Genomic DNA, 26,349 nt, shown 5'->3' with positions numbered 1-26,349 from the left:
GGCTTCATTGTGACATTCAAACATGGACATAATATAATTTGATCAATCTCATTTGCCAGTAAAACTGAGACTATTTCTAACAGTTGAACTTGTTTTTAATATCTTTTTTTAAAGCATTTTTAAAATTTTCAATGGATCTTTATCTTATTTATTTATATGTGGTGTTGAGTATCAAACCGAGTGCCTCACACAAGGTAGGCAAGCGCTCTACCACTGAGCCAACAACCTCACCCTGTCTAACAGTTGAACTTTTAAGAGTTCTTTCTGACTTCTTAGTGAAAAGAAACTACAGGCCTGCTTCTCAGAAATTAAATGACTGATGTTCAGTGTATACAGTATAAATTCACTTTACTATTAATTATGTTTTAAGTAGTTCTCAAAAAAAAAAAAAAAAAAAAAAAAGCCAGGACTCTGAAAGTGGCTAAGAAACTATGAAGTAAAATGTAATCATCATCATCATCATCATCATCATCATCATCATTTCATCCACAAATTTGGTTTACAAAGTGCTCTTACGTTGATCATCTCCTTTAATCATAATAAGTATATATATGGTATATATGATCAGCAGCAGCATTTTACAGAGGATGACAAGTAGATTCAATCAGCATAAGTATCTTGCCAAGGTCATACATAAAATGGCATAGGTTATTTCCTCATTCTAAATTTCTTGAAGACTAAGTGGAAGAACATATGTTCAGCATGCCCAAAGGCCTGGATTTGATCTCTAGCACCACAAAATACATAAAAACTAAATAAATAAATTTCTTGCATTTTCTGCAAGAATCATACACAGTTTAATTATTAATAAGTGTTATATTTTTGTTCATACTTATCTTATGTTGAAAGCAATAATACTCTTTTGAGTATTTATGAGATGTATAAGATAATGCTAAAAGCTTGATAAATGTGAAATTCAGTTGAAAGCGTAGTCTTATTTTTAACACGAAGGGACAATGCAAGTTACTTGCAACTTAAAACTCCTAAGTTATTACAGAGTGTCATTATTCCTTCTTTACTGTATGCTGGGAGCCATCAGCCAAGTAGGTATGACAATTTCCTTGCCAGCTACTCCCATGCTGTCTAGTGGAAGGACTCTGAAAAGGTGACCTTGCTCAAGGACCAGGGCCGATCCGTGTTTAGGGTGTCCCCGGTTTAGCATAATAGGAGATTAGGGTGTTCCCCCTTTAGAATAGGGCGTATCCTGCTGCTGAGTTCCTCTTGAGTTCTTAGGGTCAGACAGTATATTTGGGAGACAGAAGCCCAGGAGTAGTGGATTTGGGCAGAGAGTGGATTTGGGCAGAGAACGTGGATTCCCCCAGAACGTGTTTGTAGATGGCCGGTGTGAGTTCGGGAATAAAGAATTGCTGTTTGAATCTACAAGCTGTGTGGAGACTCGTGATTTGTGCCCAGCCAGAGACTGTGGCAACTGTATACAATTTTACTTAAAGTGATTTTCATCACAGTATAAATGACAAGCAGTAGGGCATTCAAAGAACACACCATTTCCCATTATAAATTATTATAAATTCCATATTACTTTAAAATGGGAAGAAATCTAAAAAAATTAAGAAACTCAAGACTGTTTTGATTTACCTGTGGCCAGCCATTCAACTTCCTTTAATTTAGCTTCGAGCACTTGATCTTGTTCTACTTGAGTCTGTTCTTGTTCTTCTAGTGTCATTCTCATGTCTTTAATCATTTTCTCTTTAACATTTAAATCTACATATTTAAGAAAAATATTTTACAAATTAACATTTTCTAAAATTAAAATACTTTTATCAATTATAATAAATAAAAGTTCCATATACTCAGAAGCTTTATCTTGTTCACAGCAATATCCTCTGCCTAGAATACTAGAGGCAATACATCTGATTTACAGACCAAAATGATTGCAAAATAGATGAATGGAAAAGAAATCTTTTCAGATAAAATTAGCAATTGTCAATAAAAAAAGTTACTATTAATAAACACAAATCATAAGAATCTAGAAGAAAATTTATTTGGCAAGACACTTATTTTTAGCATTAATATTCTCAAGCCAAAACTAAAATCTTTACCTTCTAAAATTAAAAAAGACTCAATCCCAATTTGACCTTTTTTTAAAAAAAATCTTATCTCAAGTAGTTACTTTTTCTAGAAAACTATTCAAAATCAAATATTTATGTCTAGTATTTTTAAAACCAATTTCTCAGGAATCAAAGTGCTACCAGCCTCGCCAAAATTGTTTCTGGTCCTTGAAAAACTATTACAGTAATGACTTATAAAGAATTCTATTTTAAGTCACTGGCTCGAAGTGGTGCATGCCTGTAATCCCAGCATCTTGTGAGGCTGAGGCAAGAGGATTGCAAATTTAGAGCCAGTCTCTCAGCAACTTAGCAAAGCCCCACATGAAAATAAAAAGGGTGGGGGATATGGCTTAGTGGTTAAGTGTCCTGGGTTCAATCCCTGGTACTGGGGGTGGGGGGGGGGATTTCTATGTTAACACTGTCTGCAAGAAACAGAAAAAGAGGAAAAATCAGTTTGTTGCCTCTGATGATGGCACAGCATAGGACTCATTTCAAAGAACTAGTGCTGATGTCAGATGTGATAAGCTAGAAATGTACAATTCAACCTGAGGCTGCTTTAAATTTTATAAACCCAAGGAACACCTCCCTCAAAGTGTACATAAAGCAAACTTAAAACAATATGAAAATAAATAAATAAATAAAGGTACTGTGTCTTAAAAAAAAAAAGGAATGTGGTTTAAAGAGGTGATTAAAAAAAGAATAAAATAGATCTGTGTGTGATTATATGAATAAAGGTCCCCCCAACAACAACAAAAAAAAAAAACCCTGCATTCTTGGTGTCTTTTGCTTGAGATAAAAAATTTCCAAAGGAAATATGATCTTTCATTTCCTTTCTTTCTCACAGGAATAAAGGCAAGTTGGAAAACAAAACAGGGCAAGTTGGAGAACAAAACAAATTAGTCTGGATAGAATAGAAAAATTATACAGTATTAGGCTAGAAAAAGATATGATGGAATGTCAGGCTAGAGGGTGAAAGTTTATTGTGTGGGCAATATAAACTGAATGAAAGCATTTAATAGAAACATGACACATGAAAGAAGAATTTTAGAAAAATTTAACCTAGCTGTATGGTTATATGAGAAAGTATATTTGATATAAGACCTTCAATGGGATAGGACAAAACTGAGAAGTCACTGGGAGAAAGTAACAGAATTTAGATACTGTTATCTGAGTGTAAGGGTAAACTTACACTCAGATTACTTAAATGAGTGGGCAAAACAATTTTCTGTGAAAATTCAAAAAATAACCAATTAAAGACTGTCCCAACTATTTACCTCTACCATATAGCATGAATATAGTCATAGCCAATATAAAGAAAAATGTGTGTTCCTATGTTCCAATAAAACTATGTTCAAAATTAGGTAGAAAAGATTTGATTAGAGAACTACCATATACTAATTCCCTAGTCCAAGCAATGGAAACAGAAGAGATCAGTAGTAGCAACTGATATTCAGAAGGTTAAGATACTACAAGCAGAATTCAACTTTTGGATTCTAAAACCAGACTCAGCACAAGAAAAGAAAGCTATCAGCCAAAATCCCTTATGAATACTGATGAAAATTTTTCAACAGAATAATAGCAATCTGAATCTAGCAAGATATAAAACCATTCTATACATAATCTCATAGGATTTATCCCAGCATTTAAGTTTAGCTCAATATATAACACTAATCAATACAATGCAATGTATTGGTACAGAACAAAACTACAGCAATCATCTAAACAAACATAAAAAAATCTGACAAAATCCAACAATCTTTCATGATAAAAACATTTAACAAAGTAAGAATAGAAGGGAATTCTCTCAACCTGATAAAAGAAATCTATAAAAAGTCATATCTAACATTATAAAAATAAGAATGTAAACTCTCCCCTAATATCAGGAAGAGGACAAGCATGTCTGTTCTTACCACCTCTTGTCAACAGTGTTCTACAGAGTTTAGCCAGAGAAAGCATGCAAGAAAAAGACATAAGGCAAATAGATTAGAAATTAAGAAATAAAACTATTTCTATTTGTAGAAGACATGATCTACAGATAGAAAACCCAAAGAAACACACACAAACACACAAATAACCCAAATATGCATACATTTTGTTAGCATCCACAAACCAGGTCAGCAGTCACATAATATAAGACTGATATAATTAAATACATTTTATGCACTAGCAGTGAATAATCCAAAACTGGTATTAACAATTCCATTTTTTTTAAAAAAATGAGAATGTAGGTAAAGTTTTTTTAAAAACCCATTCTCAACAGACAGATGTTCAAAATTTATATACTGAAAACTAAAGACCATCATCAAAAGAAATTATAACTTAAATGAAAAGACATCCCTTATGCATGATTAATATGGTTAAATACTAATCTCACCAATTAGATCTACAGACAGCATAATCCCCACTAAAATTCTAGATGGCTTTTTTTGGTAAATTGACAGGCAGACCTACAATTCACCCCAAATCAACAAAGACATCTTTAAAAGGTGGGAGAATTCAGACTTCCCAATTTCAAAATTTACTACAAAACCACTGTAACGATAAGGTAAAACACAAGCATAAGGACAGACATATAGATCAATGGAATAGTAATGAAAGCCTGGAAAGTGCCAGGCACAGTGGCGCACGCCTATAATCCCTGCAGCTCAGGAAGCTGAGGCAGGAGGATCGCAAGTTCAAAGCCAGCCTCAGCAAAAGCAAGGCAACAGTGAGACCCAGTCTCTAAATAAAATACAAAGTAGGGCTGGGGATGTGGCTCAGAAGGCCTGGAAATAAACATTTATAAACCACTTATTTTCCACAAAGTAGTAGAGATAATGTAACCAGGGAAATTACAGTTTTTTCAATAAATGAAGCTGGAACAACTGACTATCCATATACAAAATAATGAGGTTGGAAACCTACCTCACATAATATACAACATTATACTCAAATACATTAACTCTAAATGGGCCAAAGACTTAAATATAACAGTTAAAACTATAAAAGAATATTTTTTTCTATAAAAGAGTACACAGAAGACTGGTTTCTTAGACATGACACCATTTTGACTGCACAAATAACTAAAAGAATGTAGATAAATTGAACTTCATCAAAATTTTGGAAAATGTTTATGCACTGAAGAACACTATCAATAAAGGTAGAACTCAATGATAAAGCATTTGCTTAGCATTTATAAGAACCTGGGTTGATGCCCTTTCCAACCCCAAAAGAGTCACTCCAGAACAGGAGAAACAACATTAGCATATCATTTATCTGATAAAGGTCTAGTATTCAAAATATGCAAAGCATTCTTACAACTCCATAACAAATGCACAAATAATCAATTTTTTTTGTTGTTGCTACCAGAGATAGAACTCGGGCTCTTGACCTCTGAGCCACACCCCTCAGACCTATGTTGTATTTTATTTAGAGACAGGGTTTCACTGAGTTGCTTAGAGCCTTGCTTTTGCTGAGGCTGGCTTTGAACTGGCTATCCTTCTGCCTCAGCCTTCCGAGCTAATGAGATTACAGGTGTGCACCACCATGCCCAGCCAAAAAACCCAATTTAAAAATGTGAATTACTCCAAAAATATAAAAATAGTCAATATCATAGGGAAATGCAAATTAAAATCATAATGACATACCACTTTATACCTACTAGAACATCAGGCTAAAAAGCATCCCCAAAATTCATGTCCACAATTATGAATAGATGAATATGGTTTTATTTAGAAATAGGAGTTTTGTAGATACAATCAAATAAAGAATGTAGATTTGGATGGGCCCTAAATCCAACACAAATGGTGTGCTTATAAGATGAAAATTTGGAATAGAACCAATGGAGAGAAGACACAGATATATACAGAGGGAAGATACCATGTGAAGATAAGAGGCAGAGATTGGAATCATGCTGCTACAAGTCAAAGAATACCCAGAATTGCCACCATCTATCAAAAGCTAGAAAGGACAAGAAAGGAGCCCTTCCTAGACTCTTCAGACAGAACATAGTCCTATTAATACATGTACTTCTGGCCTGTTACTGAGAAAAAACAAATTTCTGTTTTAAGCCATCCAGTTTGTGGTACTTTGTTAGAGAAGCTTATGAAACTAATATAATTGGCAATAATATTTCTAAAATAAAAAGTACTAGTGATAATAACTGGAACCCTCACCTTTTGCTGGTAGAAATGTAAAATGATGTAGCTTGTTGAAAAAAAGCAATTTGGTAGGCTGGGGTTGTAGCTCAGTGGTAGAGCACTTATCTAGCACATGTCAGGTACTGGGTTTGATCCTCAGCACCACAATAAAAATAAATAAAGTAAAGGTAATGTGTCTATCTACAACTAGGGGGGAAAAAAAAGCAGTTTGGCAATTCCTCAAAGTTATCATGTGACCCAGCAGTTACCCTCAGTAGGCATACAACATCCCAAAGAGAACTGAAAACATGCACATAAACTTGCACATAGTTTACTCTAAAACTTGTACATAGAAACAATCTAAATGTCCATGAACTGATGCATAAATAAAATGTGGCATATCCATAAAATGAAATATTTATTCATCCATAAAAAGGGATGACACATGACATGGATGAAATTAAAAACACTATGCTAAATTAAAGAAGTCAAACACTAAAAGATATATATTATATGAATCCCCTTAACATACAATCTCTACAATAGGCAAATCCAAAAAAAATGAAAAGTAGATTTGTAACTGACAGGGGTTGGAGGAAGGTATCAAGGAAGAATGATTAGTGACAGATACAGAGTTTGTGTTTGGAATAACAAAATGTTCTGGAATTAGTGGTACTAGCTGAACAACCTTGTGAATACACTATGGTCCATTAAACTTTTTAAAGGGTATATAATTTTAAAGAGTAAATTTATGACATATATACTATATCTTAACTTAGAAAAAATAATTTAAAAAGATAGCAAAATGAAAGGCATTCAGTATTTAAATAGAAATTTAGAAGTTAGGGAAAGCCTTATGATCTAAAGATGCCATTTTTGTTTCATTCTTTGTAGGATAATGTCTCCTATATAACCAAAGTCCTAGGAGTAAATCAAGTGAGAAAATAAAGGGAAGAAAGAAGATGATATGGACTCGGGATGCAGCTCAGTTTTAGGGCATTAGCCTAGCATATGTGATGACTTGGCTAGATGCACAGCACCACAAAAAAAATAAAAAATAAATTTATTTATTTCCTGCATTTATCAGGAAAGTTGCTAGAGTAGTGTGACTCATTCTGAAAGAGAGGTAGGTATCTAGCAAAGAATAAATCACAAAAGGTAAAGCTAGAGACTTTCAAAAGAGGGGGAGCTACATAGTACCTTTATATTATACTCACATACCATAAATGCTAATTAAAAGTGAAAACGAGGAAATGGAAGGTGGAAAAATAACATCAAAATAACATAAGAAGCCAAGTAGGGATTGAAAAAAGCTAACAGATTTGAAAGTATGAAGGTTATAAGTGACTTGGGAGCAAGCTACAAGAACTTGGAAAAGATGAGCAGTCATATAGTAGTCACAGTGGGCTTATGAAACATTTCTCAGTATTTGGCAGAAACGAAAAATTTAAATACAATAAAAATTATAGGCACCCTGGGTCCAAGGAACATTTTCAGAATAGCTAAAATCTATCCACAATTGCTAACAATGACAAGGAGCTAAAATAAAGGGGAATCCTAAAATACGGAAATATATTGCATGTGGTGGCACATGCCTACAATCTGAGCAACTTGGGAGGCTAACACAGGCCAGCCTTGGCAACTTAGCATGACTCTCAGCAACTTCAGGAAACCCTGTGTTAAAATAAAAATTAAAAGGAATGGTGATGTAGTTCAGTGGTACAGTGAGTACCCCCAGGTTGAATCCACAGTATTCCCTACCCCTCCACAAAAAGACAATTTTACAGAAATAGGGTATATTTAGGGACAAAGATACAGGAAAGATGAAAACAGAACTGTGTGCAGAGACATATTTTCACAACCATATTTACCACATCAATGGATATCTCATCTAAATAAATAATAATCTGGTTGTACTCCTTCTATTTTGTTGACCAAGTATAAACAGCATGGATTAATGATAAGTGTCTTGAGGCGAGTGAAGCCAATCTACCTTTAAATTCCAGTTCTATCACTCATACAACTAAGAAGGTAAGGAATGAGTGATGTAGCAAAGAGAAATCTGTGTAATTTTAATATCAGAAATGTTTATAAAATTTATAAAATTTTTATTTCAAAACAAAGCAATACAATTAAAGAAAAAAAGTATAATTCAGCAACTATGATTTGAATCTAAAATGGTATCATTTTAAAAAACTCTTTAAAATTATAAATTTTAATTTTAAAGGTTATTTTATCTGATGTATATTCTCACAATTTTGTCTATAGACTATTACAATCATTGTAAACTATGTAAATTTAACTGACTTTATTTTTCACAAAACACTAGTCATTACCAAGAAACTAATGTTGCATTGACTGAATATTGCTTATTGTTTTAGTCTTCAATTCTTCTGAGAATAAACTTATTTTTTTTTTTTTTCTGGCAATTGAAACCAGGGCCTCACATATGCTAAGCCTGGGCTCTACCCATTGAGCTACATCCTCAGTCCACTAAAAGAATAAACTTCAAAGGAAAATCTTGGTCATTGCTATTGTAACTATCTATTTTGCAGTTATTATAGTATTGGAAATAGAAATTTATTCCTGACCTTTGCACATTCTCTCATATTGTTGTAGAGCGTCTTCCACCTTTTGATTATTTAACTGCTCCTACAAAATGAAAGAATATAAAATAAACATAACTTCAATCCTTAACAATATTTAATAGTGGATCTTAAAAACAGGGATCAAAATTAGGTCTAAAATCAGTCTCTTGTACAGTTGAATGCCAATCTCAAAAAAAAAAGTAGAGTGAAAAAGATAACTGGAAAACACACAAAAACACTATATACTTTTAATTTATGACCCAGTCAACTTGTTCAATATTCTAGGTAAATGTTTTCTCACATATTACAAAATGCAGAAATAAGCAAATAGAAAGCCACTATGTACTTAATAAAAGCAGCAAGAAAACCATTATAAATAAAGTCTACCAGCAGTAAACTCAAAATGAAGGAAAGAGCCTAGGTGCAATATCTAGGTGCAAGATTTGGAAAAAAGTAATAAGAGTCTTAGGAAGCAAGATTAAATTATGAAAACTGGAATCCTATAATTCTAATCTGTCACGTAATCCAAACTTCATTCCAGTCTCATCTAATTTTATCACTATCTCCTAACTTTATAAAGTCTTGGGCAGAATCATAAAATCTGCACATCTTAGTCCTATTATAAAAGAATAAACAGCTATATTAAGATTATATTAAGAATTAAAAACATGTTTATACCTGACTATTCATTAGCATGCTTCATTTAAAAGCAAAAATGAAAGGAATCAGCAAATCTCTGTTTTTTAATTGTTGCCTATCTTAATTGATACCAAGCAAAATAGAACCATTTACAATAAAGGAATTTTGCTTTTCAAGTGTCTTTTTGAAAAAATTTGTTATAATACTTCTGTTTTATTTTTAATTATTTTTAAATTTACAAAAAAATTTCAGGTAGCAGGGAAATGTGTTGTATGACCTTAACTTAGCTTCTCCCAATGTTACAACACCTGATACATTTATCAAAAATCAAGAAATTAACATTGGTATAATATTATTAATTATACTACAACCTTCACCACAATTCACCAATTTTTCACTGGTATCTTTTTTCTATTCTAGGATCCCCTCAAGATATAATACTGCATTCAGTCATCATATCTCCTTGATCTCCTTCAATCTATGACAGTTCCTCAGTCTTTCCTTTTTTTTTAATGACCCTGATACTTTACAATAGGTAAGTATTATGTAGGACATCCTTGACTTGGGTATATAAGATGTTTTCTCTTGAATAAATAGACAGAGGTTAACATTTTGAGGGAAGATTACCACGGAAGGGATGTGCACTCTCATCACAGCGATATCAGGAAGTACATGCATCAATATGACTTACTACTAATGGTTGTTACACTTGAACACTTGGTTTAAGGTGGTATCTTGCTAGGTTTCTCCACTATAAAGTTGCTACTTTTTCTTTTTCATATCATATTTGTTAGAAGCAAGTCACTATTGACTTATTTAAGTAAAACAAAAAATTATTTTTTAATTTTAGAAAAGAACACTTGCCTAGCATGTGCAAAGAACTGAGTCTAATCATCAGAATAAAAAAAACCATGACAGAATTTGTTATTAAAAATGAACTTACTGTCTTCTTTGATATAAGGAGAGTAACTAAGAACAGAGTAGGGACGAAGAGCATGAGAAGAAGATTAACATTAAACAGGGATGAGAGGTGGGAGGGAAAGGGAGAGAGAAGGGAAATTGCATGTAAATGGAAGGAGACCCTCAGGGGTATACAAAATTACATACAAGAGGAAGTGAGGGGAAAGGAGGAAAAATATAAGGGGGAGAAATGAATTACAGTAGAGGGGGTAGAGAGAGAAGAGGGGAGGGGAGGGGGAAGGGGGGATAGTAGAGGATAGGAAAGGCAGCAGAATACAACAGTCACCAGAATGGCAATATGTAAATCAATGGTTGTGCAACTGATGTGATTCTGCAATCTGCATATGGGGTAAAAATGGGAGCTCATATCCCACTTGAATCAAAGTGTGAAATATGATATATCAAGAACTATGTAATGTTTTGAACAACCTACAATAAAAATTAATTAAAAAAATGAACTTACATAGTTAATTAGATAATAAAATATACCAACAGAAAGCATTTAATTCATCATTAAAAATAAAAATGTTACCTGAAGTTGCTGAATGGTTCGCTGTTTCAGATCAATTTGCTGAGAACACTGGTTTTTCTTTTTCTCCAGTTCATTAATTTTACTCCTCAGTAATTTTTCCTCATCACGCATTATAGACACCTACAAAGTATTGTTTATAAAACATACTAAATACTTTTTCAACTGTTGCTTTTTGTTAAATTCACAGCCACTGGTTCAAAATTCATGTCCTCTAAAAATGCATTAGAAAAGTATATAGATAATAATAAAATAATGTATACTATTATTTTTTTTTAAGGCACCAAGGATTGAACTCAGGGGCACTTAATCACCAAGTCACATCCTCAGCCCTTTTTGTATTTTATTTAAAGGCAGGGTCTCACTGAGTAAGGGCCTCACTAAGTTGTTGAAGCTGGCTTAGAAATCATGATCCTCCTGCCTCAGCCTCTTGAGCCACTGGGATTACTGGCATGTACCACCACATCCAGCAAAATAATGTATACTATTATACATAGTATAATAGGTGGAAAAAGCATCAGTATGTTTCCATTTTTTAAGGAGAAGGTAAAAATGACAGAGGGAGGAAGGGAGAAGCACAGATAAAGAGGTAATTAGCAACACTTACAGGGAAACAAGTGCTGGGAGAAGTGGGAAGGATTTTCTTCTCACTAAATATATTTTTGTACATTTTTAATTTAGAATAATAAAATTTTAATAAAAAACTTGTTATCATAAAAGCGGCACTACATACTTTGCTAAATAATATCATCTGCAAAGAAAAGCTACTTCTTAATTTTTGGAGGAATTCAATTTTAACAGTCCTTAAAAGGAAAAAAATACGCTAATCCTACATAAGGCACATAATTTTCTTAATTTTGGCCTTTTCTAGTTTGTTTAAATTGGTTAAATTTTCTTTTGTGAAATAACTTTTTATCATCTAAAGAAAAATTAAAGTTAAAAAGTGTTCTGTTAAATCCTAAAATTAGTGTCTACACTTTCTAGGTAAGGGAAATGATCTTTATCATTAGCCACACAACTTTTCAAATAACCTACCTCTTTCTGTACTTGCTCGATCTGCTTTTTGGCATCAGTAAGTTTCTCTTTCAGCTCAGCATGATCTTCTTCCTTCCTCTGAAGATCTGCTTTGAGATTCTGGGTAAGAGCAGAGCTTGCACAGAGCTCCTCTTTCAATCTAAAAAACACAATCACTTTTCTATAGTTACACACCATTAACCACCTAGGATCATCATGTGAACTGGTAATAATCTTTACAAAATTACTTATCTTCACAAATTTGGAATATACAAATTATGAATCAGAGGATTTCATTAGTATTTTTTTAAGTAGGCCAATGTTTACAGATAACTTTTGCTTCTAAAGGTTTATAGGAACAGAGTTCGAGTCCTTCATTCATCATACACACCATATTTAACTAGATGAAATTATGCCCATTTTACAGAAAAGTAAATGCTTTGCAAAATTTTCAACAGTTTAAATAAGATTTACTTACTTTTCTGCTTCTTGACTGATGGTTTCTTTTTCTTCTTCCTTTAATTGAAGTGAATGCTTCATATCTTGCAAATTACTTGTTAATTGGGTAATCTCTTCTTTCAACTTGACTTCCTTTGCACTTAAATCTTGGGTGTTTTTGATAGAATCTTGAAGATTTGCTTGAAATTCCTTTAGATTTCTTTCTAGCTTTGAGATGATAGATTCTTTTTCTAAAATGTCTTGCTGTAACTTGGCTGAATGCCTACAATCATCTTTCTGAGTCTCTACAATTGTTTCAAGTTCTTTTATTTTGGCTTCATAACAAGCAACATCGTGTGTAAGTTCTGAAAGTGCTCTCTTTCCTTCAACTACAAGCTGTACCTGAACATCAAGACTAACACTTTTTTCTTGCAGTTCTTCTTCCAGCTGCTTTATAAGATTTTCTCTTTCTTTTAGTAGATCACCTTGATTCTTCTCCTTCCTCTCTTTCATTTTCAGTTCATTGTTTTCATCCTTATAGCCTTTTATTTCTGCCTGTAATTCTTTAATTTGTTGTTCCAATTCCTGAATCTGATGGCTTTTTTTGGATGAAGCCTTCACTATCTCCTTACATTCTTCCCAAATAGCTTCAATACTGGAATGGAATGAGCTTTCCCTATTGAGTTCCTGAATAGGACATTCTTTAACCTGTTTGTCTACACAAAACTCATTATCTAAAAGGTGTAATTCTGTGTTTGGTAAATTATGTTCCTGAGAACCATTTGAAAGATCCCTGAGATTGAGTAAATCTATGTTTGAGATCTGGGAAATGGAATCAAGTGAACGTAGTTTATCTATTTTTGTTTGCATTAATTTTACTTGTGAAACATTGTTTGTGATGTTCCTCGTTGCTGTTTCTATCTCCTTTGATAATTTCATGATCTTTTCCTCCAGTTCTTGATTTATATCTTTCTGCATTTGTAATTCAGCAATTGCTTTTTCATAATTTGACTGAATTTGTTGAACTTCTACACTTAAACTCTTTTTTTCAGAAAAAGAAAGTTCTTGCTGCAAACTAACAATCTGTTTATTTAATTCTGCTTTTTCCTCCTTTTCATTTTTAAGTTCATTCTGAATAGTAAATAAAAGCGTTTTCAGCTCTTCATTATTTTCTTGTAACACTCTAATACCTTTTCCATCTTCTGAAATGGTCTGTTGCATTTCTTCACTTTTCTTTTGGTCTTCAGTGATAATTGAAGCAATAAACATAGGTCCTTTAAAAATAAGAATATTATTATTAGTCTTGAAAACTTTAATAAAACTAAATATTACTATATAAGCCAATATTCAAATATGAAACTAATGAAAGTTAACTTTTAATGAAAAACCAAAATAAGCTATTTAAAAAAAAGAAAAAAATTATATACTATAAATCCATCTATATAACAATTATACAAGTTAATGCAGAGTTAGCAAAAGAGGGATAGCAAACTGATGATAGCTAATTGAGTAGTATTATTAGTTTTTCAACTTACCTTGTATAAATTTCATTATTATTTAAAGTTCACACCACAAACTACGTTATCATTATATAAGACAGAGAAGAGGGGATCATAATGAGACACCCTAGGCAGACATCTTCATCCAAGAACTTTAAAGTTATAAAGTACAATTATATCATGGAATCTATAATATTAGTGATTTACAAATTAAGAACCTTTAATTTTCATAACTAAATCAGTGGAGAAACAGCTGAAATTCTCAGAAGTCATTTAACATCGGCTTATCGTTCACTAGCTCATTCATAAAACGCTTAATCCTATTTCCATTTCCTCAAATATAAAATGAAAATATTATCTACCTATCCACCTATCCCAGAGTTGTTATGGAGAACAAGAAAACAAATGAGATTATAATACTGTGCTTTGGATATAGTTAGCTATTAACAGAACCTGAAAATCTGTACAAAAGGATTTGGCTAATTAAAAATGAGAAGTTTTTCAGGCTCATGATCCACATTTCCAGAATAAGGATATCTCTGTTTGCTCTACTTACTCTAAAAATAGTGCTAAGAGTTTTAAATGAATTAATATACAATGTATGTTAAACCTTTTTGTAAATGTTATATAAATACAACAAGTTCAAAATTTATAATTGGCATAGGTTAAACTTTTCCCATAGTAAATGTGCTACTAGCTGAAGTTTATTTCATTACACTGATTTTGACAAATAAACCTACCTCACAAAACTGCCCAATTATATTTCTTTAAATTATTCTCATAGATTCTATGATTAAATTTTGAAAGATAATACTCAATCCTATTATATAAATTTTAGACATAAAAGTTTATATCTGTATATTTTAATGCTTCCATACTATTTCTGTTGTAATAATAAGGGTCAGATGGATCAGTGTTTCACATCCAAGGAATTTTATTTCAAAACAGACAAGAATTTAACTCTTCCTTTTTATTTTTTTTCATGCTTTCTTCCTTTTTTTTTCACTTCATGGTTTGATGTTTACATGTAAACTTTCTTTACAACATTGCTCTGTCATTCAACTTTGTATTGTACTTTTGATCTTCATTCACACCTTCACTAACCATTTACCTGTGGAATTCACCTATATTTTTATATGATATCCTCACTAAGTAACTAGGAGTCAAATTCCTCATGCATAAAGGTCCCAGATATAACAGTAAGCACACGAGGTGCTTATCCATAAGGGCAAAGGCAGTTTATAAAGGAGACAGGCCTTGAAATTCTCCTTGTTAACAAACTTTTTACTTTCACTTGGTAGCTGCTCATTGAATTGAAAGAGGGTATTTTCATTTATTTTCTTTATACTGAAAATATACCCATTATTCGACGCATCTCAGCTCTTTAGACTTTACTGAAACATGTTTGTCTCTCTTAGCTACTAGACTCCAAAATTCCCTGATGGCACACGATCTGTGTCTGATTTATCCTAAATAATAAATCTAAATATTTTTGAACTTTAACTACAACATGTACATTCTTTCCTATCTCTAAGACATATCACTCTGCCAAAATAATCTTTATAAATGTTTGGGTATATCCTTATAAATATGTACATATCTTTACAAACATGTTTATAAATATGTTTACAAATATATATCTTTATAAATACATGTTCACAACAAGTAACCTATTCTGATTCTAGATATACACAAAAATTCATAAATCTGACATACCCCCAGTTATATTAATTTACATTCTTGTTTTCAAATTTAGGGTCCTTAAATGCTAAATGTTTTTTCTGATATAAGGAGGCTGATTCATTATGGGGTAGGGATGGGGAGCATAGGAGAAATAGATGAACTCTAGAAAGGGCAGAGGGGTGGGAGGGGAAGTGAGAGGGCATGGGGTTAGAAATGATGGTGGAATGTGATGGGCATCATTATTTAAAGTACATGTAAGAAGACATGAATTGGTGAGAATATACTTTGTAAACAACCAGAGATAAGAAAAATTGTGCTCTATATGTGTAATATGAATTGTAATGCACTCCACTGTCATATAAAAATTTTAAAAATTAATAAAAAAAAATAGGGTCCTCTCTTTAAACATTTATATATAATAGTGATTTTTAGTTTGAGAAGAATTACACAGGGTGCTTATTAAATGCAGATTCTTGGGACCACATCCCAAAGATAATAATTTGATAAGTCTTGGCTATCTTTTATATGCAATACTATGAGAATCAATACTCTAGGCATTATTTCTGGAAGTTTCTTGAAGCTGATAATCACCAATACATCTGAGATCTAAACATCAGTTGCTTCATTACAAAGCACCTATCTGGCAGCCCTACTACATGTCATTGTCCCTTAAGAGTCAAATACGAAATGTCAGGTAGTTATGTCTTGTGCACCCTATTTGATAGATGACATCATCCCACGGATGTAAAATCTGTTCAATAGAGGCAGCAGCACTTTTGAGATTATAAAATGCTTTGTAAATTGAAATCTGCCATCCTACCTGCAAATAAGGTTCTATAGTCCTATTCACTAACCATAGTTGAAGCTGTAAGCAAAATAAAGAAAACATATAACCATTTCTGAGGACTTTCAAATAATATATATAAAGTGGAAGAAAACAACTTATGTAATTATTCTTAAGATTTTTTAATCCTACAACTCTTTTTGATAAATTAAAATTCCCTAACCCTCTAAATATACTGATTTGTAACTGGGTCCAGTGGCACACACTTGCAATCCCAGCAACATGGGAGGCTAAGGAAAGAGGGTGGAAAGTTGAAAGCCAGCTTCAGCAACTTAGCGTGGCCCTAAGCAAATTAGCAAGACCCTGTCTCAAAAAATAAAAAGGGCTGATGATGTGACTCACTGGTTAAGCACCTCTGGGTTGAATTCCCAGTACCAAAAAAAAAAGGATACTATTTTGGCCCCAGTGAGAGTATGCCCTTAGCTAAGAATCACTGCATAATGTAGAAATTTCACCTCCCTGTCACACCCAAGAATTTGCCCAGTTTCACTTTCAGCAGTGTATCCACCAAAAATAATTTTTCATTTTTCAAATATAATTCATGTTTTTTTGTTCACCCAATTATCTAAATGTTCTTTGGCAGCTATAATCATATAATCCCATTATGGGATTCCAAAATTCCTTTTCTTTAATATAGACTAATTTTAAAAGTTCATTGGACAAAGTTTTATTATAATTTACATTGCCTCTACAGCCTCAAAGAGGAAGGGGAAAAATATTTGCATTAGCCTCAGCTGAGATAACACAAGATAATAGAAGGGGGCTCATTATAAAGAAAACAAATGAGGGGCTGGGGCTGTAGTTCTGTGGCAGAGAGGAACTGGGTTTGATCCTCAGGACCACATATAAATAAGTAAAAAAATAAAGGTCCATTGACAACTAAAAAAAAAAGAAAGAAAAGAAATGAAAAATACACTATTTAGTTTTAACTACCAACTGCAAATCAAAGCTTTCTTAAAGAGGATGATTTCAAGTCAAACCTCCCTTATACTGTCTTTTGTCCTTATGAACAAGCACTTTATACTTACCCATAAAACAACTGAGAATTATCTTCCAAAATTCAATAACAATTATGCAGTATAGCCTCACTTTCTTAAAAAAACAACTGTTCACTATTTTTCATCAGACTGTCTCCTAGCACATTAGTAAAGTACATTTGTTTGGCAATGTTTAGCTCAAAGTTTTACTGTCAAGTATCGTTTTCTCCAAATGAATAAAGAATGCAAAGAAAAAAAAAACAACATGAAGAGATTTGTGGAGAAATAGGTACTATCCTTATGAAAGTAATTTTTAATATTATAAAAAGAGTAGAAAAAGTAATTACAGGTATACAAAACACAGTGATAAAAGCACAGTATCAAAAAACATTTACTTAGCTTTACATATACACCTATCCTCCAGACAGTTTAGAACATGTTAATGTAAGAATTCACAATATTTAGATTTTCTTGAAGTTTTTCTTTAGACGAGTAAATTTCCTATTTGTACCTTTTCTATTTACTGATTTACGAATTAGCTTTCTTAAAAGCCTCCTGCTGACATTTAAAGTAGCAATACCTTTCTTTGCTGGTGGTTCATCTTGTTGAAGCTGATTTTCATTTAATCTTTTTCTTTGTACATAGGTTTTATCCATGCTGTCCTTAGGCATTTCAACTGCTTCATTACATGTCGATTTACTGTTTACTAAAAAAGATGTACCAGCCTCATCCTAAAGCAAAATTAATTAAAATTATTTCACACATAGAAAGCTATAATATTAAAACTACATAATTTACCTCTCAAGAGTGTGCCATAAAAATTTTATTTTCAATTTTATTGAAACACTTTTTAAATTATTTCTTGTTTCATCCTAAAATAACTAATGGCTCTGGCAATTGAGTAGCATTTGGGGAAAACTGGAGAACGCTAAGAACACTCATCCCTAAAGTCACATCCAAAATGTACTGTAAAAAGAAAAATATGAAAGCACCGAAAAAGTTGTTTCTTGTACTTTCACTCTAGAAACTCAACAATCATTTTATTTTATAACCAAAGCCTCTTAAGTATTATTATCCTAACTTGAAGAACTCACAGAAAAAATAGTTTTAACTTAAGCTTTTAGCCTGTATATACTGATAAGATACAGTCTACACAGTTTTAAAACTGCACTTCTAGATCACTTATGTTTTTATATATTTTATGCAAAGAATATACTTCCCTAAAACGGCTGACAGAAAAAGGGTACAATATCAACTCATCCAGAAAAAGGAAGAGTATCTATAAAAGTCAAATCCACCCTAAACCACCTAGGGTGAATATGTGATCTGTAATCACTAAGGTGCAGAGGACCCTCTAGGAGTAACCCTCATTCATATTCTGTATACTGGTCAGGCTTTATCTTATATTTTAATATGTTTAGTAATTTTAGAGAAAATAAACACAATTTAAATATATCTAATCAATACCATATGCATAATGAAAGAATGATATCTGTATGTGCAATATAAAATTATTTCAAGATTATCTTTTAAGGGAAGAAATCAAGACACAGAACTATAATCCTATTTGTATAAATTTTTTAAAAGGAACAAATTTGTGTGAATTCTACATGTGTATAAATCTTCTAGAACATTTGAAATAACTTTGTACTGACCATCACTAAAGAGAAGCAGAAAGGTGAAGGCACCTATACTTTTCATTTTTTTGTCACCTACATATACTAGTTTTTAAAAATTATTTTTAAAATAAACATACGGTGTTCTAATTCATGGTCTTTAATTTACTTTATTAACTTCTTATCAGGACAAAGATTAAAATAATACCTTATTAGACGTCTCAAGTTCTTGAACCAATTCTGAAAAAAATAAAGAATATTAAAACATCTAAGCATTAAAAAAATCTAGATTAATAAACAACTGTGAAACATGAGCTGTTGTAGTGTACTAAATTCAGGAAAAGATTTTTGAGAGCATTAAAAGGGAACAATACTCATCTACTAATTCAACCACAAGGGGATAATATAACAAAAAAGCAACTTTCAAAACTTTGTGTAGCCAGGTGCAGTGGTGCACACCAGTAATCCCAGCAACTTGGGACACTGAGACAAGAGGACTGAAAATTCAAGGCTAGCCTCTGCAACTTAGCAAGAACTGTGTCAAAATAAAAAAGAACTGAGGATGTAGCTCAGTGGTAGAAAACCCCTGAGTTCAATTTCCAGTATCACAAAAAGAAAAAACAAAAAACCTGGGGCTGTAGCTCAGCAGCAAAGCACTTGCCTAGCATGTGTGAGGCACTGGGTTCCATCCTTAGCACCACATAAAAATAAATAAAGGCATTCTGTCCATCTACAACTCAAAAAAAAAAAAAAAAAAAAAAAAAAACACACACACACAAACCTGAGTGCAAAATTGAGTAACATATGCTAAAGAGTAAAGAAATAGCAAAACATAAGAGAAAAGGAGCAAGTTTCTTTCTGGTCCATGTCAAAATGCAGATGTACCACTGATCTGCAATCTCCTATCCATCTTGTTTCACACAGAAAAAGGGGGAGTATTTGATCTCTAGTAAAATTCAGATGGCAGCATCCTACATATATAGTAAATACATATAATCCTTCAAAGATGAAATAAAGCATCAATCTAACAAACTATTTTTAAACTTCTCCACAGCAGTTACTCTTTCCAAAGTGGCAAGCCCATACTAGAATTTTCTACAGTACACATTTACAATTTCCTAAGGGATTTCTTAATGCATTTATAAGCTAGTACTTGGTTTTGTTTGGCAGGATTTTTGTTTGTTTTAGGTTGTTATTTTTTTTTAATTTATTTTGAGAAGTCTTTTCTAATAATATCAATCTAAAAATAAATGAAGGCAAAACACATTTTAGAACCATGGCAATACAAATGATAAAAATACTAAAAAATGCTACCTTCATCAAATAATTTTTTTGGTTATTATGGTAAATAAGCTGCAGAAATAGCATACTAACTTACTTATTTATAATGTCTAAATAAGGGTAAAATACATCCACTTACCATTTTCTCTTTTTATTAGCTCTTCTTTGGTTTTGATTAATTCTTCCTTGGTTTCAGCTAATTCAGCATTAACTTGATTAAACTTTAGCTGCAAACAAGCAATAGCTTCCTGGGGATCAGCAAGAGATGCAATGTATAAGTGAGCGATTTCAGCCTGTTTCTTAATATCAGAGACATCATCTCGAAGAGAATCAATAATATCTTCAAGTCCTACATAATTATGTGCTTCCTAAAAACAGCAAAAACCACATGTCTAACATTAACACTGGGTTTCACCTTTACATGTGGTACTATTTGACTTAGTCTTTTTTTCTTAATTATTTTTTTATTTATATGACAGCAGAAGGCATTACAATTCTGTTTACACATATAGTGTACAATTTTTCATATCTCTGGTTGTTGACTTAGTTTTAAAAACGGCAAACAATTATGAAAACTTTGAGTTCCATAATTCATTTTTATGACACATACTTCCTCATAAAAATGTCATTAACTGCATTAACACATAAAACAATTATGATTACCTAACTCAGGTAATTTCAATTACAAAATCAGTCTTTTTCAAATTGTTGTTTTAGAATAACCCAGGAAACAAATCCTCCATTTTCACAACTCACAACCCACCCCCATCCCACCATGTCTAACATAGTGGTTTGATAATATAGTGGTTTGAAAATAAGAGCCTAGACATCATTGTTCCAGGCCCTTGAATTAAGTGGAGGTTAATAGGGAAATGTTTGATCAATTTCAGCTTCAGAGGAAGCAGAAGAAAAGGATAAATTTTCCTTAAAAGTAGAGAATGGTGGTTACCTAAGAAAGTCAACCTTTTTACATATATATATATTTTCTTTACATATATATTTTTTAATCAGAGCAATGATCCCTAGTTGCTTCTCTTACACCTTCCTGAGGAGTATTCCATAATCAAACAAAAAACATTCTTATCTGCTGATAATCAATACAATGACTCAAGTAATAAAATGGAACATAGATTTAACAGATATAAATTCTTCCTAGTCCAAAAGCTAATATAAAGTACTATACTTACATTCCTAATAAAACATGCCTAACTATAATAAAGCTATATTACAGCAAATACTGTTTTAATTCTAAACTATATTAACAGTTCTCCTCACTGATGTGGTTTGCTAAATCTTGGCACTAAACCCTCAATAGATTTTTAAAAAACTTCAAGTAACATACTTTAGTTTCAACTTCCATAACACAAACTCCATTCGTTGGTTCATCCTGGGTATCACAATTACCAATCAAATCCTTGAAGATAGCCAGACGACATTCAGCATTTTCTTCTAATAGCTCTCTTTCCTGAAGGAGTGTTTCCCTTCATAACACAAATTAATCCCATTAAAAAACAAAAAGGCAATACTTTGTATGCTTTAAATTTCTAAGGTCAAGTATATTACACATTAAAAGCAAATTTAAATAATCATGTGGGAATTAGTAACACCAGTTTTGAAACTTGTGTAAAGAAAACTAAGGTATTTTTACATCTTTAAAATGTTTTTACATCTATTCCTATGAGAAAAACTGGCCTATGACTTTATGCTTTCCCATTTTTAAAAAGCAAGATTTTGTGGTTGGCCACAGTGGCACCAATCCTATAATACCAGTGACTCGGGAGGCTGATGTAGGAGGATCAAAAGTTCTAGTCCAGCCTCAGCAATTTAGCAAGATCCTCAGGAACTTAGTAAGACCCTATATCTCAAAATTAAAAAAAAAAAAAGTAAAGAAAAATAGGGCTGGGGATGTAGCTTAGTGGTAACACCCCACACACACATCCTTCACCTCCTTGGGTTCAATCTCATGTACAAAAATAAAATAAAATCAATATACTATGTTTATACAATGAATACATCTTCTATATACTGGAAAAGTTTCCATAAAAATCAGTATTCATTCTTCCTGGAACAATTAGTATTTTCACTAGCAAAGCCATCTGGGTTAATAATTTCTCTGTGAGAAGGTTTGAATTTATAGGTTTATATTCTTTATATCTCTAGAACTGTTCAGATGCTCTATTATCTTTCAATGGGTTATATTTTCTGAGGAATTTATGCAGTTTGTCTAAATTTTCAAACTGACAAAGTTGTACTTGTTCTCTTAATATCTATAACATCTCTAATGATGCTTATTTTAAATTCCTTGATTTAAATTCATTGATCATTTTTACACCTTTTTTATCTCTTGATCAATCTTGCCAAGAATTACCAATTTAATTAGCCTTTTAAAATACCAACTTTTAACTTTGTAACAGAGTCTTCCTCACATTCTGGGCTTCACATGATCTTTTAATCTAACTTCCATGAGATTTATTAGTTCCTTGATTTAAGGCCTTTTCGTTGTCTAATACATATGTTTAAGTTTCACAGCATAGCTAGATGAGTTTAAATATCCACTGAAAGTCCCTCTGTTTGCTGCTAATCTAAATCTAATCTAGTTATCTTTTCATCATGAAATTCTATTTTTAAACATTAAAAGCAAAACAAATTTCTTCATTATCTCTGTACTTTGAAGTTCACTGATACTTAGATAATTTAGGTGCAGCTAGGAGTGTGTATTCTGCAGTGATTTGTCCTATGTTATATATAAGTCAAATATCAAGTTTACTAGCCAGGTACAATGGCACATGCCTGTAATCCCAGCAGCAGAGCAAGCCTTAGCAACTTAGTGAGGCCCTAAGCAACTTAGTGAGAACCTAACTGTCTCAAAATAAAAAATAAAAAGGGCTAGGAAATCTGGTTCAGTGGCATTGGGTTCAATCCCCAATACTAAAAAACTAATTAATTAATTAATTAATTAATTAAAAAATAAATAAATAAAGTTTACTAATCATGATGTTCAGGGGGAAAAAAAACTCAAAAAACACCCATTATAAAACAAGAAAATACGTTTAAAAGAACAAGTAAATAAAATTTTCACTTTTATGCTAAGTCATAAAAAAAATAACTTACTTAAAGTCAGCTTCCCGTTGAGCCCAATATTGAGTAAACTCCTGAGTAACTTCTTCTCGAATTTTAAATTCCATTGTTAGCTTTTCTTTTTTTTCATTTATTAGTCTTTTTTTCAAGTGTTCTATTAAATCCAAAAGTTTCTGAAACATTTAAATATTAAAATTCTTAGAAAAGAATAAGCATATCAAGAGAAAAACTTTCAAAATGTTCAAAGATAAAACTATTTTTATATAGTCAATTATAAATATACATCCTTCTAATAGTGCTAATATTCTCACTGAAAACTGTACACTTGCAGGAATTCGTTAGTCTGAAAAATCAAGTGGACCTCTCTGCATTTCAGAAACAGATATATGAAAAAAAAATTATGATAACTCAAATGTCTGTGTAGCTGCACTAAGAGAAAAAGTCAAGATAAAATCTGAATATTTATTATCCTTCAGGAACTACATTGGAGAGTTCCATATTTGATTTCATTTAATCCATATGACCTTCTGTGAGCTTGGTAGATCATCAGCATTTCACAGGAGGGAAAAGACTAGATCTATAATAAATGGGTTTGTTATATTGTGTACACGTACAAATATGTAATAATTAATTGCACCATTACATATATTTATAATGCATCAATTAAAAATTAAAATCAAGGAAAAAGTTTTTAAATAAAAAAGTGTTCTGTCAAAGTCTAAAGCCCAAGTGCTAGACAGAACAAAGAAATTGCTAAAAATACTCACTTTCCAAACACAAAAAATGTTACAAATAATTATCTTCCTAGGTTTTTAAACTATCCAGATGTAAGTAACAACTCTGTAGCCTTTGAAAATACATATAATCATGTAATATGGACAGTGAACAAATAAAGTAGTCATCACTTAACATAGCAAGTATGGATTAATAAAATAAGTTAGAGGGGATAGGGTTGTGGTTCAGTGGTAGAATCCTTGCCTAGCGTGCATGAGGCACTGGGTTCAATCCTCAGCACCATATAAAAATAAAATTTTGTATCCACCTAAAACTAAAAAATAAATATTAAAAAAATAAAATAAGTTACAGAATTCAGAAAAACACCTGATACTCTTTTAAGGTTTATGATTAAATTTTCTAAGTAATAAATTAATCAAGTAATTCTCTTTAAGCTTATAGATCTTTGATTGTCTCAACCATATATTTGAAAATACTTCTACAGACATACTGACTTTGAAATTCTACTCCTAATCACTTTTAATGACAAATAATCACAAATAATGATATAGCCCAGTGTTTTAGCTATGACAACACTTATCCCACTGTTGATGTTTGCAATAATTTAGTTTTGTTTAAAAAACTGAACCCAATTCAAGAGCCAAACTTGAAGGATTAATTCAATTATGCTACTGTCATACAGAAATACTATAAGCAGTAATAATGGCCTATATTAGTAGGTTATACTTTCCAATTTTTATTTTTGGTACTGGGGATTGGACCCACGGGTGCTTTTTTTTTTAATACTGAGCCATATCTCAGCTCCCTCCCCACCATTTTTTTTTTTTTTTTTTTGAGAAAAAAAAAAGAAAATTTTTTTTGGTAAGTTGCCCAAGCTGGCCACAAACTTGGGATCCTCCTGCCTCAACCTCCCCAGTTACTGGGATTACAGGTGTGACCACCACCTCTAGCCACTTTTTTGTTTTTGAGAATTGAACTCAGAGCCTCAAGCATGTTAGATAAACACTCTAACACTGAGATATATCCCCAGCCCAGCCATAACATTTTTGTTTTTTCACTTGCAGATGGACACAATATCTTTATTTTATTTATTTTTATGTGGTGCTAAGGATTGAACCCTGTGCCTCACACATGCTAGGCAAGTGCTCTACCACTGAGCTACAACCCCAGCCCCACTTTTTTTTTTTTTTTTGGTGGTGTTGGGGATTGAAACCAGGGCCTTATGCATGCAAGGCAAGCACTCTACCAACTGAGCTACATCCCCAGCCTCCCCACAACTTATTTTTAAATGAAGAAAGTCAGGTTACAAAACAATAATGTATACCACTCACTATTCATATGAGTAGCAGATTAGAGATCTTTATGCATAATTTTCTTTAATCACATTCTGTCATAAATGTAATACTACTTTAAAATGTTTAAATAACCACACATTGCCTCACTATTTAAAACAATAAATAATATCTCTAAAATAAATGTTAAGAATTAGAGAAAATTACACAAATGTAGATACACTTAGAGAAATTGTTTTAATAATTTCCAACAATTGTCAATGCTAGATTAGAAATGACTAAAGGAACATAATACTCAAAAGTTATGTTCTAACTTAAGTTACAGATAAAAACACAGTAGCTATAAAGGACACATTCATATCACTGGAAAAATGTCAAGATGTATGGTATGATAGATTATTTTATCACCTCAATGTTAAATTTCTTGGATATGAAAATGGTCTTGTCATCATGAGGAAAACGTCTACATTCTCCAGAAATACACAATGAAATGCTCAGTTATAAGGTATCTTTATGGATGTATCTTATTTTCAAACTATAAGTAACAAAAAATGTGTATCTATATACTTAAAACAAATGGCAAATCCAGGTAAAAGGTAATAAGTATTTATTACATCAGTATTTCTATGGGTTTGAAGTTTTTCAAAAAGTAAAATTGAGATACAAAAATTTTAGTGTATTCCTGAAAGAAAAATATTCAAGAGTGGCACACACCTGTAAACCCAAATACATGTACGGCTGAGGCAGAAGGATCATTTGAATCCAAGAGTTCACAGCCAGCCTGGGCAACATAGAGAGACCCCATCTCAAAAAAAAAAAAGAAAAAAACCCAGCATGGTGGCTCACACCTGTAATCCCGGCTACTCAGGAAGCTGAGGAAGGAGCATCACAATTTCAAGGTCATGAAGCCAATTTAGGGAGACACCCAACACTCCCCTGAGCCTATCTCAAAATTAAAAATTAAAAACTGGAGTGAGGATACAGTTCAG

General features: G+C 32.1%; 1 protein-coding gene across 4 annotated transcripts in view; it reads right to left on the bottom strand.

Annotated features, from left to right (window-relative positions):
• Positions 1-26,349, bottom strand: part of Kif20b (kinesin family member 20B) — a 62,153-nt gene that overhangs the window by 20,106 nt on the left and 15,698 nt on the right. For 2 of the 4 annotated variants that reach the window (XM_076834236.1, XM_076834237.1), the window contains exons 14-23: positions 23,367-23,506; positions 21,598-21,736; positions 20,395-20,623; positions 19,183-19,214; positions 17,939-18,089; positions 12,396-13,629; positions 11,939-12,077; positions 10,907-11,026; positions 8,779-8,839; positions 1,597-1,722 (exon numbers count right to left, since the gene is read on the bottom strand). In XM_076834236.1, the coding sequence (XP_076690351.1) occupies positions 1,597-1,722; positions 8,779-8,839; positions 10,907-11,026; positions 11,939-12,077; positions 12,396-13,629; positions 17,939-18,089; positions 19,183-19,214; positions 20,395-20,623; positions 21,598-21,736; positions 23,367-23,506 (2,371 nt within the window). The remainder of the gene's footprint in view (positions 1-1,596; positions 1,723-8,778; positions 8,840-10,906; positions 11,027-11,938; positions 12,078-12,395; positions 13,630-17,938; positions 18,090-19,182; positions 19,215-20,394; positions 20,624-21,597; positions 21,737-23,366; positions 23,507-26,349) is intronic. The other 2 variants (XM_076834238.1, XM_076834240.1) reach the window with 2 other exon arrangements.

Source organism: Callospermophilus lateralis, chromosome 15 (genome assembly GCF_048772815.1).
Source record: "Callospermophilus lateralis isolate mCalLat2 chromosome 15, mCalLat2.hap1, whole genome shotgun sequence".
In the NCBI taxonomy this organism is placed as follows: Eukaryota; Metazoa; Chordata; class Mammalia; order Rodentia; family Sciuridae; genus Callospermophilus; species Callospermophilus lateralis.
This window is presented reverse-complemented; position numbering and strand designations above follow the sequence as displayed.